The sequence below is a fragment of the Bison bison genome, unplaced genomic scaffold (assembly GCF_000754665.1).
Source record: "Bison bison bison isolate TAMUID 2011002044 unplaced genomic scaffold, Bison_UMD1.0 scf7180017864223, whole genome shotgun sequence".
Lineage (NCBI taxonomy): Eukaryota > Metazoa > Chordata > Mammalia > Artiodactyla > Bovidae > Bison > Bison bison.
In genome coordinates, this window is record NW_011494795.1 from 108244 (window position 1) to 121660 (window position 13417).

Here is a 13417-nt window from a genome sequence, read left to right on the forward strand (position 1 = left end):
AGGCTCCCCTGTCCCTGGGATTCTCCAGGCAAGAACACTGGAGTGGGTTGCCATTTCCTTCTCCAATGCATGAAAGTGAAAAGTGAAAGTGAAGTCGCTCAGTCGTGTGTGACTCTTAGCAACCCCATGGACTGCAGCCTACCAGGCTCCTCCGTCAATGGGATTTTCCAGGCAAGAGTACTGGAGTGGGGTGCCATTGAAGGAATTAATAGCAGAATGACTGAGGCAGAAGAACGGATAAATGACCTGGAGGACAGAATGGTGGAAATCTCTACTGCAGAATAGAACATAGAAAAAAGAATGGAAAGCAATGAAGACAGCCTAAGAGACCTCTGGGACAACATTAAACACATTGACATTCATATTATAGGGGTCCCAGAAAGAGAAGAGAGAAAGAAAGGGCCTGAGCAAATATATGAAGAGAAAACACCTGAAAACTTCCCTAACATGGGAAAGGAAATAGTCAACCAAGTCCAGGAAGCACAGAGAGTCCTGGTCAGGATAAACCCAAGGAGCAACACTCCAAGACACACAGTAATCAAACTGACAAAAATTGAAGACAGAGATAAAACATTAAAAGAACAAGGGGAAAGTGACAGCTAACACACAAGTGAACTCTTATCAGGCTCTGAGTAGGTTTCTCAACAGAAACTCTACAAGCCAAAGGGAATGGCATGATATATTTAAAGTGATGAAAGGGAAGAAATTACAACCAAGAATACTCTACCCAGAAAGACTCTCCTTCAGACTTTATGGAGAAATCAAAAGCTTTCCAGTTAAGCAAAAGTTAAGAGAATTCAGCACCACCAAACCAGCTTTACAACAAATGCTAAACGAAGTTCTCTAGGCAGGAAACACAAGAGAAGAAAAAGACCTGCAGAAAATAACCCCAAAACAATTAAGAAAACGGTAATAGAATCATTCATATCAATCATTATCTTAAATGTAATGAATTACCTTAAACGTAAATGAATTAAAGGGACCAACCAAAATACATAGACTGGCCGGGTGGATGAAAACATATGCCTGTATGCACGTCCACTTACTGCATCACTCTGCTTGACAACCCCCCCCCCAAATTGTATGTAATTGTTTTATATTGTTTATTTAATCATGTTCCCATTATGGCTTGCAATTGTAATTATCTTTTATTTTTGTCTGACTGATTGTGAAAACTGATAAACATCTTTTACTATTGTGATTATGATACTGTTACTCACTTAATAACACTATATCATGACTGGTCAACAGAAAAATAATAGAAGTCTATATCACCAAAACTAGGACCTAATAGAAAAACCTGTAATCACTTTTTAAAATCCAGATGCATATCAGAATTATCTTGAAACTTTTTGAAAAATACAAATGCTCAGGTATTGCTTTTTTTCCTCCAGAGCTCCACGTTTCTAATGAACAGTCATGTTTAAAAACAACTGGACTATATGATGATCTTTTACTTTTATCTAGTTTATTTCACTTTTTCTCTTTCATATTCAGTGCTCCCATTTCATTTAGTTTATGTTCTCCAGTTTCTCCATCTCCTTTTTTTTCTTTGATGTTCTTTCTTGAACCTTTATCAAGTGCAGTAGAAAAGCATTTGTATACTATATATAAATATGTATAATATATATATTTTAGAAAACATGAATTTTTGCCTAACTAAAAAAATTACAACATTTCAATTTTACTTGTTTGACTTAGTATGAATAGAATGCTAGATTTCTAATTAAAAAATAGATATGCAACAAGTAACAAAGGTTTATGGTATAGAATAGGGAACTATAGTCAATATCTTATAAAAACCTATGATGGGAAATAATTCTGAAAGTAATATGTGTGTATTTGTATAAGCAAATCACCCGTGCACACCTGAAACATTGTAAGTCAACTCTACTTCAATAAAATATATATATTTTAAAAACAGAGAGAAACATGTGGGAAAGGGTCATAAAATGCATTTATAGGCCCACAGTAGAATGTTCTAGAATAATGCATTTATGCAATTAAAGGCAACCTAAGGAGAGAAAAAATGGAAAAGGGGAGAAAGAGTGAGACATTGACAGAATGTGAGGCTAGGAGTCCCTGGGTGTCAAAGTCTGGAGAAAAATGATGACCTGTGACTCTCCAGGCCTGATTCAGACTGTGGACCTGCATACCTGGTGGCTTCTAGGATCTCTGGTCAAATAAGTCTCCAAAGCTTTACAACAAATGACTTCACTCCAAGAAGCTCTGGATACCCCCCTCCATACCAAGGGGGGGAGGGAGAGTGGCTAATTATAACAAGTGTATCCAACAGAAGTTTCCAGAATACTCACCCCCAAATTTTCCCATACTTTTTAAAGCATTCTTCATTAAACTCACATACACCCTGCAAGGAGAAACAAAATTATATTATTAATATACTGTATTGAACCCTGCCTCTAATTCACAAAGCCATCATTTTTCACTGGCAGTTGGAGGGAAGTTCTTATTCACAAATGTCTTAAAGGAAAGGAGAGAAAATAGAGGAGATATGTGAAACTGACCATTTAAAATCACTCTTAAATTTTCTTTGAATATTGTAGATACTAAAACGCTTACCCCTATCAATGAATACTTCTTACTCCTTGTCTTTCTGAAGCCTTTTCCTTGTGCATGTGTTGTCTAAAATCCTTTAATCTCTAATCCCCCATGGACATGTGAGAAAACTGAAGCTGAGAGAAGTAAGCGTTTCCTACACACCCTTTCATCTCCTAGTTAAGCAGCCTTTTCATTTATCTCATGCAAATTCTAACAGAATAAGGATGTTAAAGCACCAGTGATGTATTTTAATCTCACAGATTTAAATAAGTCTAAGGAGTGTGTGCTGAATGAGAAAGTGAGTGAGTGAGTGAATGAATGACAAAGTGGACTCGCCTTCTAGTTTTCCAGCTCAACGCAGAAAAAACGGGAAGATGCCACAAGTACACAAAGGACAATGCAGTTTACATGCCTGGCCTGAGTTTTTACTTCTATAACTTAAAAAAAAAAGCCTTTTGCTAAGTTTCTATTGTGATATTCAAACTGTGGTGTTGGAGAGGACTGTTGAGAGTCCCTTGGACTGCAAGGAGATCAAACCAGTCAATCCTAAAGGAAATCAACCATGAATATTCATTGGAAGGAACTGATGCTGAAGTTGAAGCTCCAATACTTTGGCCATCTGATGCAACAAGCTGACTCATTGGAAAAGAACCTGATACTGGAGAAGTGGGCGACAGAGGATGAGATGGTTGGATGGCACCACTGACTCAATACATCAGTTTGAGCAAACTCCAGGAGATGGTGAAGGACAGGGAACCCTGGTGTGCTGCAGTCCATGGGGATACAGCTGAGCAACTGAACAACAAACAGCAAAGCAAATGAAGTTCTCAGAAATGCGGGTTTTTTAGGTGCATCTACTAAGAAGTTCGTCTGGGAAAGGTTGATACGCAATTACTGCTTCTTCAGATGGAAAAATATTCAGAAAGTTATTAGGCGGTAATGAGATAATGACAATCTCAGTTGGGAGAATTGGGATCTAAGAAACAATCCTGTCTGCTGGAAAGGAAATCTGAGTCAGAGAGCAGCTGGCGCACAGGGCTCTGCCCGTGGACATGGACATAGCTCACGACCTTCAGTTGAGGGACTGGGCCCTGGGGGAATCATCAGAGCATGATGGATATTAAGGTTCAGCCAGAATTCACAATCCATCTGCCATCTGGTACTTTCCCTCCAGTTAAATTAAACATTAAATTAAATTTTTAATAATTTTGTCAAATCATATCCTTTCTAGTGAATTTGCATATGTGATTCTGTCTTATTTTTAAAAACTCCACAACTTGTTTGGTCATTAAATATCTGAAGCAAATAGACAACCACCAACGTGTCTCAGTTACACTCATTCCCTGCTCAAACTCACCCGTGAGGTGCCTGCTCTGAAGGCACAGAAGAAAAGCAGAAAGCTTTTGTTCCATCTCTCAAATCCCAAAAGATGTCATGGATAGCAAGAGGTAGAGCAGAAAGTGGAAAAAAGAAAAAGAAAAAAACAACAACAACAACTGCAGGAATTAGCAGTTCTTGAGAGAATCCAAGTATGTGCAAATTACCTGATACGTTAAAAACTAAAGTGTCCAAACAATTCAGGAGGAAAGGGACAAAAGGGTACCCAGAGCTTATGCTACCAACAAGGCACATCTGACACTAGTGAACGCAGCACAATGAGCCGCAACCAGGCATCCCTTAATGCTTTTCTCCTGACAATTAGTAGGGCTGTGCCTTGCTGGGAATCTGCACCTGGCAGAGAGAAGATCCTCTTCACAAAGCTTACAAGACGGAACTTCAAGTCCTGTGCTGACTCAGCCAAGAGACCTTAACTGTCTGAGGAGGCAAACCTGAGGTTCCTGACAGCTGACAATAGAAGCCTCGGGTAAAGAGGTCATGTGTGGTGGGGTCTACGATGCCATTTCTGGGAAGTAAGAAAACTCTCAACTGCCCCCTGAGGAGGAGAATTTTTACTATGGAACTCAGCTGGGATTTGCAACCATAAGAAGCAAAAAAGGGACATCAAGCAACACGCACCTTTCGGTAGGACAGAATGTTTCCAAAATAAGGTAGAGGTCTTGGTCCAGGAACTCCCAACTTCTTAAAAAGCCCATAGGAATATGTTCCATATCTATGAATTGAGAGAGAAAATCCAGGTCACGGATTGTGGAATAAATGCTGGAGCTGGCCAGTCACTAACTTGAAACTGGAAAGATAATATGTAGGCGATAAATAATAACAGCAATTCCAAACGCAATAATTACTTTCACTCATCAACTCCTTTCCCTCTCCATAGTGAGACCACAAATAGCAGCTGAAATTTTGATGGTCCCAATCCTAGAGTGGATGCTTGATAAATATTTACAAAATTTGAGAGCTCCCAGGAGGTTTAGGCTATAATTCCTCCAAAAAAATGCATTCATATGTATTTAGTAAGTTGACTCTCCCATGATTTAGAGATTCTCATTCTAAGAACACAGGGGAAATTTTTTTTTCTGTCTCAAACATGAGATTTTGGATAACTGCATCCACCCAATGACAGAGTTACTAGAGATAACATGGCGTTGTTCTTATACTTATCCTTTTCCTTCCCTTTATGCTGTTGTTGCTGTTTAGTTGCTCAGTCATGTCTGACTCTTTGTGATCCCGTGGACTGAAGCACACCAGGCTTCCCTGTCCTTCACCATCTCCTGGAATTTGCTCAAATTCATGTCCATTGAGTCAGTGATGCCATCCAACCATCTCATTCTTTGTCACCCCCTTCTCTTCCTGCCCTCAATCTTTCCCAGCATCAGGGTCTTTTCCAAGGAGCCAGTTCTTTGCATTGGAGCTCCCACCATGATCTGACCTCATTTTAAGATCTGATTCTTCTTAACTCTGTCTTCACAAGCAGGTGTTAAAACAAGCACAGCTTTTTGTTTTAATTAAAGTAATATTAGTTAATTTGCTTTATTATTTAACGGCAATTCAGTTCAGTTCAGCCACTTAGTCCTGTCCGACTCTTTGTAACCCTATGGACTGCAGCACACCACCCTGTCCATCACCAACTCCCGGAGTTTACTCAAACTCATATGCATTGAGTCGGTGATGCCATCCAACCATCTCATCCTCTGTTGTCCCCTTCTTCTCTCGCCTTCAATCTTTCCCAGCATCAGGGTCTTTTCCAATGAGTCAGTTCTTTGCATCAGGTGGCCAAAGTATTGGAATTTCAGCTTCAGCATCAGTCCTTCCAATGAATATTCAGGACTGATTTCCTTTAGGATTGTCTGGTTGGATCTCCTTGAAGTCCAAGGGACTCTCAAGAGTCTTCTCCAACACCACAGTTTAAAAGCATCAATTCTTCGGTGCTCAGCTTTCTTATAGTCCAACTCTCACATCCATACATGACTACTGGAAAAGCCATAGCTTTGACTAGATGGACCTTTGTTGGTAAAGTAATGTCTCTGCTTTATAATATGCTGTCTAGGTTGGTCATAACTTTTCTTCCAAGGAACAAGCGTCTTTTAATTTCATGGCTGCAGTCACCATCTGCAGGGATTTTGGAGGCCAAAGAGAGAAAGTTTCTCACTGTTTCCATTGTTTCCCCATCTATTTACCATGAAGTGATGGGACCAGATGTCATGATCTTAGTTTTCTGAATGTTGAGTTTTAAGCCAGTTTTTTCACTCTTCTCTTTCACTTTTATCAAGAGGCTCTTTTGTTCTTCTTTGCTTTCTGCCATAAAGGTGGTGTCATAAGGGTGGCAATATATCTTTACAAATTAATTATCTAAACAATTAAAATGAGCCAGTTAGCATAACTGCCCCAAACATGGCAAGTGCAAACTTAATGGTTACTATAGTGGCACAATGACTTGAATTACATCAGTGGTTGTGTAAATGCTTAACACCTGGAGATAAAAATGGAACTATATTTTGCCTACCTACCTGAGTCAATTATATGATATCTATGAGTATATCTGGGCTTCCCAGGCAGCTCAGTCACAAATACTCTGCCTACCAATGCAGGAGACTTGGGAGATACTGGTTTGATCCCTGGGATGGGAAGGTCCCTGGAGGAGAAAATGGCAACCCACTCCAGTACTCTTGCCTGGAGAATCCCATGGACAGAGAAGCCTGGTGGGCTACAGTCCATAGGGTTGCCAACAGTCAGACAAGGACGCACAAGCCAAGTGTGAACCAACTGAATTAAGAGTATTTTTTTTAAATTTAAAACTTTTTCACCTGTTAACAAAATACATCCTTTATACTCATTTTTCACTCCATTCTTATCATCTTTCCTATCAGTAAGTGATCAGCTTAATATGCTCAGTGTCTATTTTCTGTATATGTTCTTAGAAAACATATAATCATGCCTCATGTGCAGATGGTTTTATTTACTCTCTACCATTTTTTTTTTTTTTGACTGCATGGACCAGTATGCAGGACGTGCATTATCTTTGTTCCCAGACCAAGGGATCAAACTTGGGCTCTTGGCAGTGAGAGTAAAAAGTCCTAACCTTTGTACCACCAGGGAATTGTCTCTTTAATATTTTTTTAATTTTGAGATAATAGTACATTCATAAGAATTTATAAGAAATAGCACAGAAAGACTCATTTACTCTTAACCCAGTTCCACCCAATGGAGACATCTTTAAAAACTATACAGTAACCCAACACACACACACACACACCCAGGTAAAGTTTTGCAGTCTATGATTTGTTACCCATGGTCTATGTGGTTAACATATTGGTCTAAAAATATTAAGTGGAAAATTCCAGAAATAATTTATAAGTTTTAAATTGTGCATTGTTCTGAGCAGCGTGATGAAATTTTGCTCCATCTGACAAAATGTGAACCATCCCTTTCTTCAGTTCATCATGCCTGTTAGTCATTTAGGAGCTGACTTAATCATCAGATCAACTGTCATGGTATCACAGTGCTTGTGTTCAACTCTTATGTTGTAATGGTTGAATTCTTGAAGCACAGTGTTCTTATCTGTAGAATGAAAACTGTGCTCAAGTCTTCCATTGCCATCACAGAAATTGAGCACCTTTCAGCTACACCCATGTCTCTGTTGTCAGGCAATTTGGTTGATTTGGACTACAAAGAAGGATGACTGACCCTTATGTTCCCTGAAACTGTAGAAATGACCCAATGACTAAAGGATCCATTTCCAGACCATTCCCCCCCTCATGGCATCTGGTCCTCCAACCAGTGATACTCACCTGCTAAGCACAATGCCCCAGGTGCACTCATTTTCCTGAAGATGCTCAATCACAAAGCAGCTAGATTACTGCCTCTGACTTCAACTACCTTAAAAACCAATGGAGGCTGGTGCTCCCTATAGCAGGCCTGCCTGTAGGTTATCCTTCGGGTGTTATGTGTGCAAGCCCATGACTCAGGGTTCTGGATCTTTACAAGTCTGCTCACTCTAGTGTTACTGAGAGATGACAGAGTGTGGGAAAAGAGAGCCTGAGGGAAGAGGCTGCCATCAATGGTTTAAACATGAACTTGCTAGACCTCTAATGCTAACTCCGCAGAGGCAAATTAGTAAGGTATGGCTGAAAAGCAGGCTGTGTATAAATGGTTCAAAATGCCCTACAGGCACTTTCACCAGTCTTCAGTAACCTTCCTGTGGAGGCAAAAGACACTTTGTATGACCAAAAATGAGTGGCCATAGAATGTTCCAGAATATTGGATTAAGCTCCTGTCTCTCCTTCTTTGGAAGCTAGCCTTTAAGGTAGCACAGGTTCAAATTTCTGTATAAATCCAGCAATCTTACAATATGTGATAAGAGAAACGCAAAAAATTTCATGGAAGACCTATGTTGGAAGTGCCCATGGACGTACCTTGGCCAAGCCATGTTGGCGATCTCTCTCTTTCCTCCAGAGCAAGTGGTGGAGGTGTGGGCACCAGCTGGCACAACCAAGGGGTGGCCTGTGCAACTCCCACCCCAGTTCCTCTCTCTGTCTTCACAACCAGGCAAAACTGGTTTCTGCTTCTGAACCTTCAGTGTGCTACATGAACTCAAAAGTGATGCCAAGCCATCGAGTGAGCATGTTGGCAACACTGGTCCCACAGAGAGATCTGGTGTAGTGTCTAAACTCACATGGTTCCACCAAGGCAGCAGGTGGACTGCGTGAGTTATTATTCTAGCTCCCCACTTTTTGGTACATTGATGCTTCTTTGGGTAAAAAGGAAGAGGCTAAAGATAAAGCCAACATTTTCATAGTTTTTACACTGCATCAGCATAACGACAGCCTCGTCTGCAGCGGCTGATTCCTGGCTGCACCAGCGCCTTCTCAGGCTACAGGGATGTTTGCCTGGTGGGACACTAGCCAGCACCAGCCCCACTGTCAGACGGACCAGACACAGTGTGACTGAGGTTGTTTCGTGTCCCCAAGCTTCCAGCAGATGAGATGCCAACTTTATGGACCTTGTGTGGGATCAGGTCTGAGAAGTATCCCTGCGAGGTCTGCTCTGAAGAATGAGGAATATTCTCCCCTCCATCCCAACCTCTTTCTGGATGCCTCTCACATCATCACTGGCTCCCAGCCATGTATACTCATCTGCCCTGAAGACTAAAATAGCTTGCTGGACATGTATATTTAAAAAGATATATCACAGGAATATATTTATACACTAGATTCATATTCCAGGCATTATTCTGGAGGGTGAGTTTATTTACATACCTTTCTAGGTGCTGGACAACAGTCCTCTTTTATCCTTCAGGGGAAAAAAACACATGCTGGAAATACTCATATCAATTTTTTAAGTGAAATGAAAGTTGTTCAATCGTGTCCAACTCTTTGGGATCCCCAGCTAGACAGTCCATGGAATTCTCCAGGCCAGAGTACTGGACTGTACAGCTGTTCCCTTCTCCAGGTGATCTTCCCAAGCCAGGGACTGAACCCCAGTTTCTCACATTGCAGGCGGCTTCTTTACCAACTGAGCTATCAGGGAAGCCCCAATTTTGGCAGAGTTTAATTTCATTCTATTTAGTACTAGATTCAACTATATAAAATGAAATTAAACTCTACCAATTAACTTTATAATATCAGACAGAAAATATGTTGCTGCAATACTTTGAATTCCTAATATTTCTTTCAAAGAATTAAAATGAGGTTAATATTATTCATGTGCATGTCATCATGATTTCCTATACTAAAGGAAAGTGAAATTGACATAGGGCTCATATGTGATTTGGAGGGGTATCTCTAAGCACTTGTTGAAAATAACTCCTCTCCTAACTTAATCCATGATACCAGGTAGCCCACCACTTAAAGGAATTCTTCTACTAGATGGTTTTGATTTATCCTCCTGTGTCATACTTAAAAAGGAAAAAGTGCTTAAAATCCAAATTGGACTCTGGGGCTTGTGGCAACGTAGGCTTAGCAGATTTTTATCACAGGGAAAATAAATTTGTACACTGATGCTAACCCTTCCAGAGATTAAAAGAAAAGGTGAAAGAAATGAATATAACCTCAAGATTTCTGCCAAGTCTCCCTAGATCTTAAGATTTCTCATTTGGGGCTCCATAGTTCTGCAGAGTACAGCGTAGGGGAATTGAGTCTTAGGAATGGATGCCCTGAGGAGGGGTGCAGAAAAGGAGGAGGGGTGCAGAAAAGGGGGAGGGATGAGTATGAAAAAAGGGTGCTTGTTCTCAGGCCTCCAAACAAAGTCGGGGTGCACCCGGTGCCTTGTGTAAATGACACCTGGAAAGAGGGTCCAGAGCAGGAGCTCCTGAGTGACAAAGGGGCCAAACATTCCTCAGGATTCCTGTAGCAGGTACAGAATCCAGAAGTCAGAGAATGAAACAAAACCCAGGTCACTGCTTGCCTCCAGGATTCCCAGCATGGGAATCAGTGAGGACTACACTGCACATGGGCCATTGTTTTTAATTTGCCCTTGATGGACTCTGGTTGACTAGTCTAGGTCCATGCAAACTGGTAGTCAATCAGAGGGTCATTCTCAGGAGCAAAGAATGTCACAAACCCTCCTAACAATGCTAACAGCAACTTGGGAGTAAAGTTAACTCCTTCAACACATGTGGGTAAGATCAATAATAACCCATTTGGTGCCCATAGCACATGATGCTTGAGCAACTTCCCCTCCATTTACTTTGAACTTTAAAAAACTAAGGGAACCCCCTTTCCTGCTTAGCACCCCAAGACCCAGGTTACAAAGGAGATGAGCCTGATGGTTACTCACAGATAGAGGAGCACCAGACCGGTAGCCAGGAGAACCCAGGTTTCCGTGGAAAAGCTCGGGATTAGCTCCATGGCCACTTTTCTTGGCGATTCCTTCTTCTGAGTTTCCTTTCAGCTGTGTGTGCTGCCCTCTGCCTGCCTCTGAGTGTGGAGCTTCTGTTCACATTAGGCGGAGATTCAGTGCGGTTGGGAGATTTATGTGGTGAGAAAGGAGGTGGAGCTGGAGCTGCAGCCAACAGAAGCGCCACCTGGGCTCCACCTGCAGGAGCCCTCTCTGCCTTGGTAGTTGGCCGAGCATCACACACACTTCAGTTTGACCTCCCTTGAGTTCATATTCTGTAGGAAATCAATAAACAATCAGTGTTATCAGTAAGCCCAAAGGTTACAGAAAATAAAATAAAGCCACTGGCTTTAATTCTCCTCTAAACCTCTCTGTCTCTATGGCTGCCTGTAGTCCAAAATATTTGAAACTCTTCAAACAAGATGGTGGTGGTTTAGTTGCTAAGTTGTGTCCAACTCTTTTGGGACCCCATGGACTGCAGCCCACCAGGTTCCTCTGTCCATGGCAATTCCCAGGCAAGAATATTGGAGTTGGGTGCCATCTCCTCCTCCATGGGGTCAAACAAGATAGCTGTGCTGATTGTTACTCATATGACATTTTTCCTGCCTGGAAATGCCCCTGTGTCCCTTTTAGGTTCTTAATTATCCTTCAGAATGAAGCTCAGACAGAACATCTGTGTTAGACTCTTCCCTAACCAACCTCCTTGAGCAGATATAACCATTTCCTCCTCTGGGGATTTCTGTCCCCTGAAAACAATTCTATCTCCTGCACCATGTTCGGTTTTCATACCTAGTCTCTTCAGTGGATGGAGACCTGGGCACATACTGGGTTCTAGCCAGGGTCATGTCCAGGTACCTAGCAGAGTGTTTTCTGCAGAGTGGGTATCCAGAAATGTAGATGGAATTCAGTTGGTAGAGGTAAGGGCACTGGGCACCTGTGTGCCCTCTCCCTGTGGCTCTTTGGTGACCACGCCATCTTCCTGAATTGTTAACACAACAAGAGGGCCTGGCTGGGTCTTGGCCACTGTCTCTGTACTTTCAGGAGGATCCATCAGGATCCTGTTGACAAGAGGGCCTCAGAAGGAGAGGTAGGACATGGAGGAGAGGGTGATGGCTGCACCAATGGTATCAATTCAGCTGATTCTGGACCCACCTCAAAAGCTCCTGCAAGTCAGATTCTAGATCAAAAAGTGGTCACCTCTCTCTGGAAAGGCCACAATACAAGATCAAAGGGTGTAAAGAGAGTGAGAGGAAAAAGTGGTCCAATGGCCAAGAGGACTCCAACATCATTAGCCACCAGCAATGTGGCATGTACAGCAACAGGACTCCAAAAAGATCACATGAGGGCATGTTATCTCTGAGGAATGTGGGGTGTGGGTGGGTCAGAGCAGAGGGGTTCCCACTTGTGGACACCTAGGGAATTTGGGGGCTTCCCAAGTGTTGCTAGTGGTAAAGAACCCACTTGCCAATATAGGAGACCTAAGAGACACAGATTTGATCCCTGGGATGGGAAGATCCCCTGGAGGAAGAAATGGCAACCAACCCCAGTATTCTTTCCTGGAGAATCCCATGGCAGAGGAGCCTGGAGGGCTACAGTCCACAGGGTCACAAAGAGTCGGACACTACTGAAGAAACTTAGCAAGCAGAGCACAGGGAAATTTTATTAGGTAACAAGGAGCTGATACAGAGGAGGCCTAGAGAAGCAGTTGGTATCACCTGCTGGAGGCCTCCCCCTGCTGCACTTAAGTCGCCTTAATCATATCTGACTCTGTGAACCATGGGCTGTAGCCTGCCAGGCTCCTCTGTCCATGGGATTCTTCAGGCAAAGATACTGGAGTGGGTTGCCATGCCCTTCTCCAGGGGATCTTCCCAACCCAGGCATCAAACCAGCGTCTCTTATGTCTCCTGCATTGGCAAGCTAGTTCTTTACCACTAGGGCCACCTGGGAAGCCCAGGCATCCACGTAACCCTGCTGAATTCCTGATGGGAGCAGAATGAGGGCTGAGCATCGAGAAATTACAATGGCTCATTATCAGTACTCTGGACCAAGTCCTGCGTCTGCTTGGCCTAGGTAACCATGGATTATGTGAAAAACAAAACCTCAAAGGTTCTTAAAACTTAATAGAAACACAAGGTATGTAAGCTGTGTTTCTGCACTTCCTTCTCCCTTTATCCTGTCTCACTTTCACTCCTTCTGCAGAAAGTGGTACTCATCTCTTGCTAACTTTTCCCCTCACTCTGGCCTAAGAGTCCCCAGGGCTCTCCTATACTGGCCCGAGTGGGTGGAAGTCTTATTAGTAAAGTGCTGCTGCTGCTGCTGCTGCTAAGTCGCTTCAGTCGTGGCCAACTCTGTGTGACCCCGTCTAGTAAGTCCCAACTATGCCTCCTGCCCTATTTTATGTTCCTTGGAAGCTTGGCATGAGCATGAAATTTCTATCATCATAGTTTTTCATCTTTGGTTTCAGGCTTCCTCCAGGAGGCCCCTGTTAAAATCCACAGCTTCCACTGAGAATTATAATGTTTGAACACATCTATTTATCTGTCCATTGCTTCAGTTCAAGTGGGTGACTGGCAGGTGCCGGTACTGTGCTGTGGGCTAGAAGCTATACAGTCCTGTCCCTTGGGGC

General features: G+C 42.4%; 1 protein-coding gene across 1 annotated transcript in view; it reads right to left on the reverse strand.

Annotated features, from left to right (window-relative positions):
• Nucleotides 1-10921, reverse strand: part of LOC104992729 (cytochrome P450 3A24-like) — a 52201-nt gene extending 41280 nt beyond the window's left edge. Inside the window, exons 1-3 of the mRNA XM_010845698.1 lie at nucleotides 10732-10921; nucleotides 4576-4669; nucleotides 2316-2368 (exon numbers count right to left, since the gene is read on the reverse strand). Coding sequence (XP_010844000.1) covers nucleotides 2316-2368; nucleotides 4576-4669; nucleotides 10732-10802 — 218 coding nt within the window. The 5' untranslated portion in view covers nucleotides 10803-10921. The remainder of the gene's footprint in view (nucleotides 1-2315; nucleotides 2369-4575; nucleotides 4670-10731) is intronic.
• Between the last annotated feature and the right edge of the window lie 2496 nt (nucleotides 10922-13417).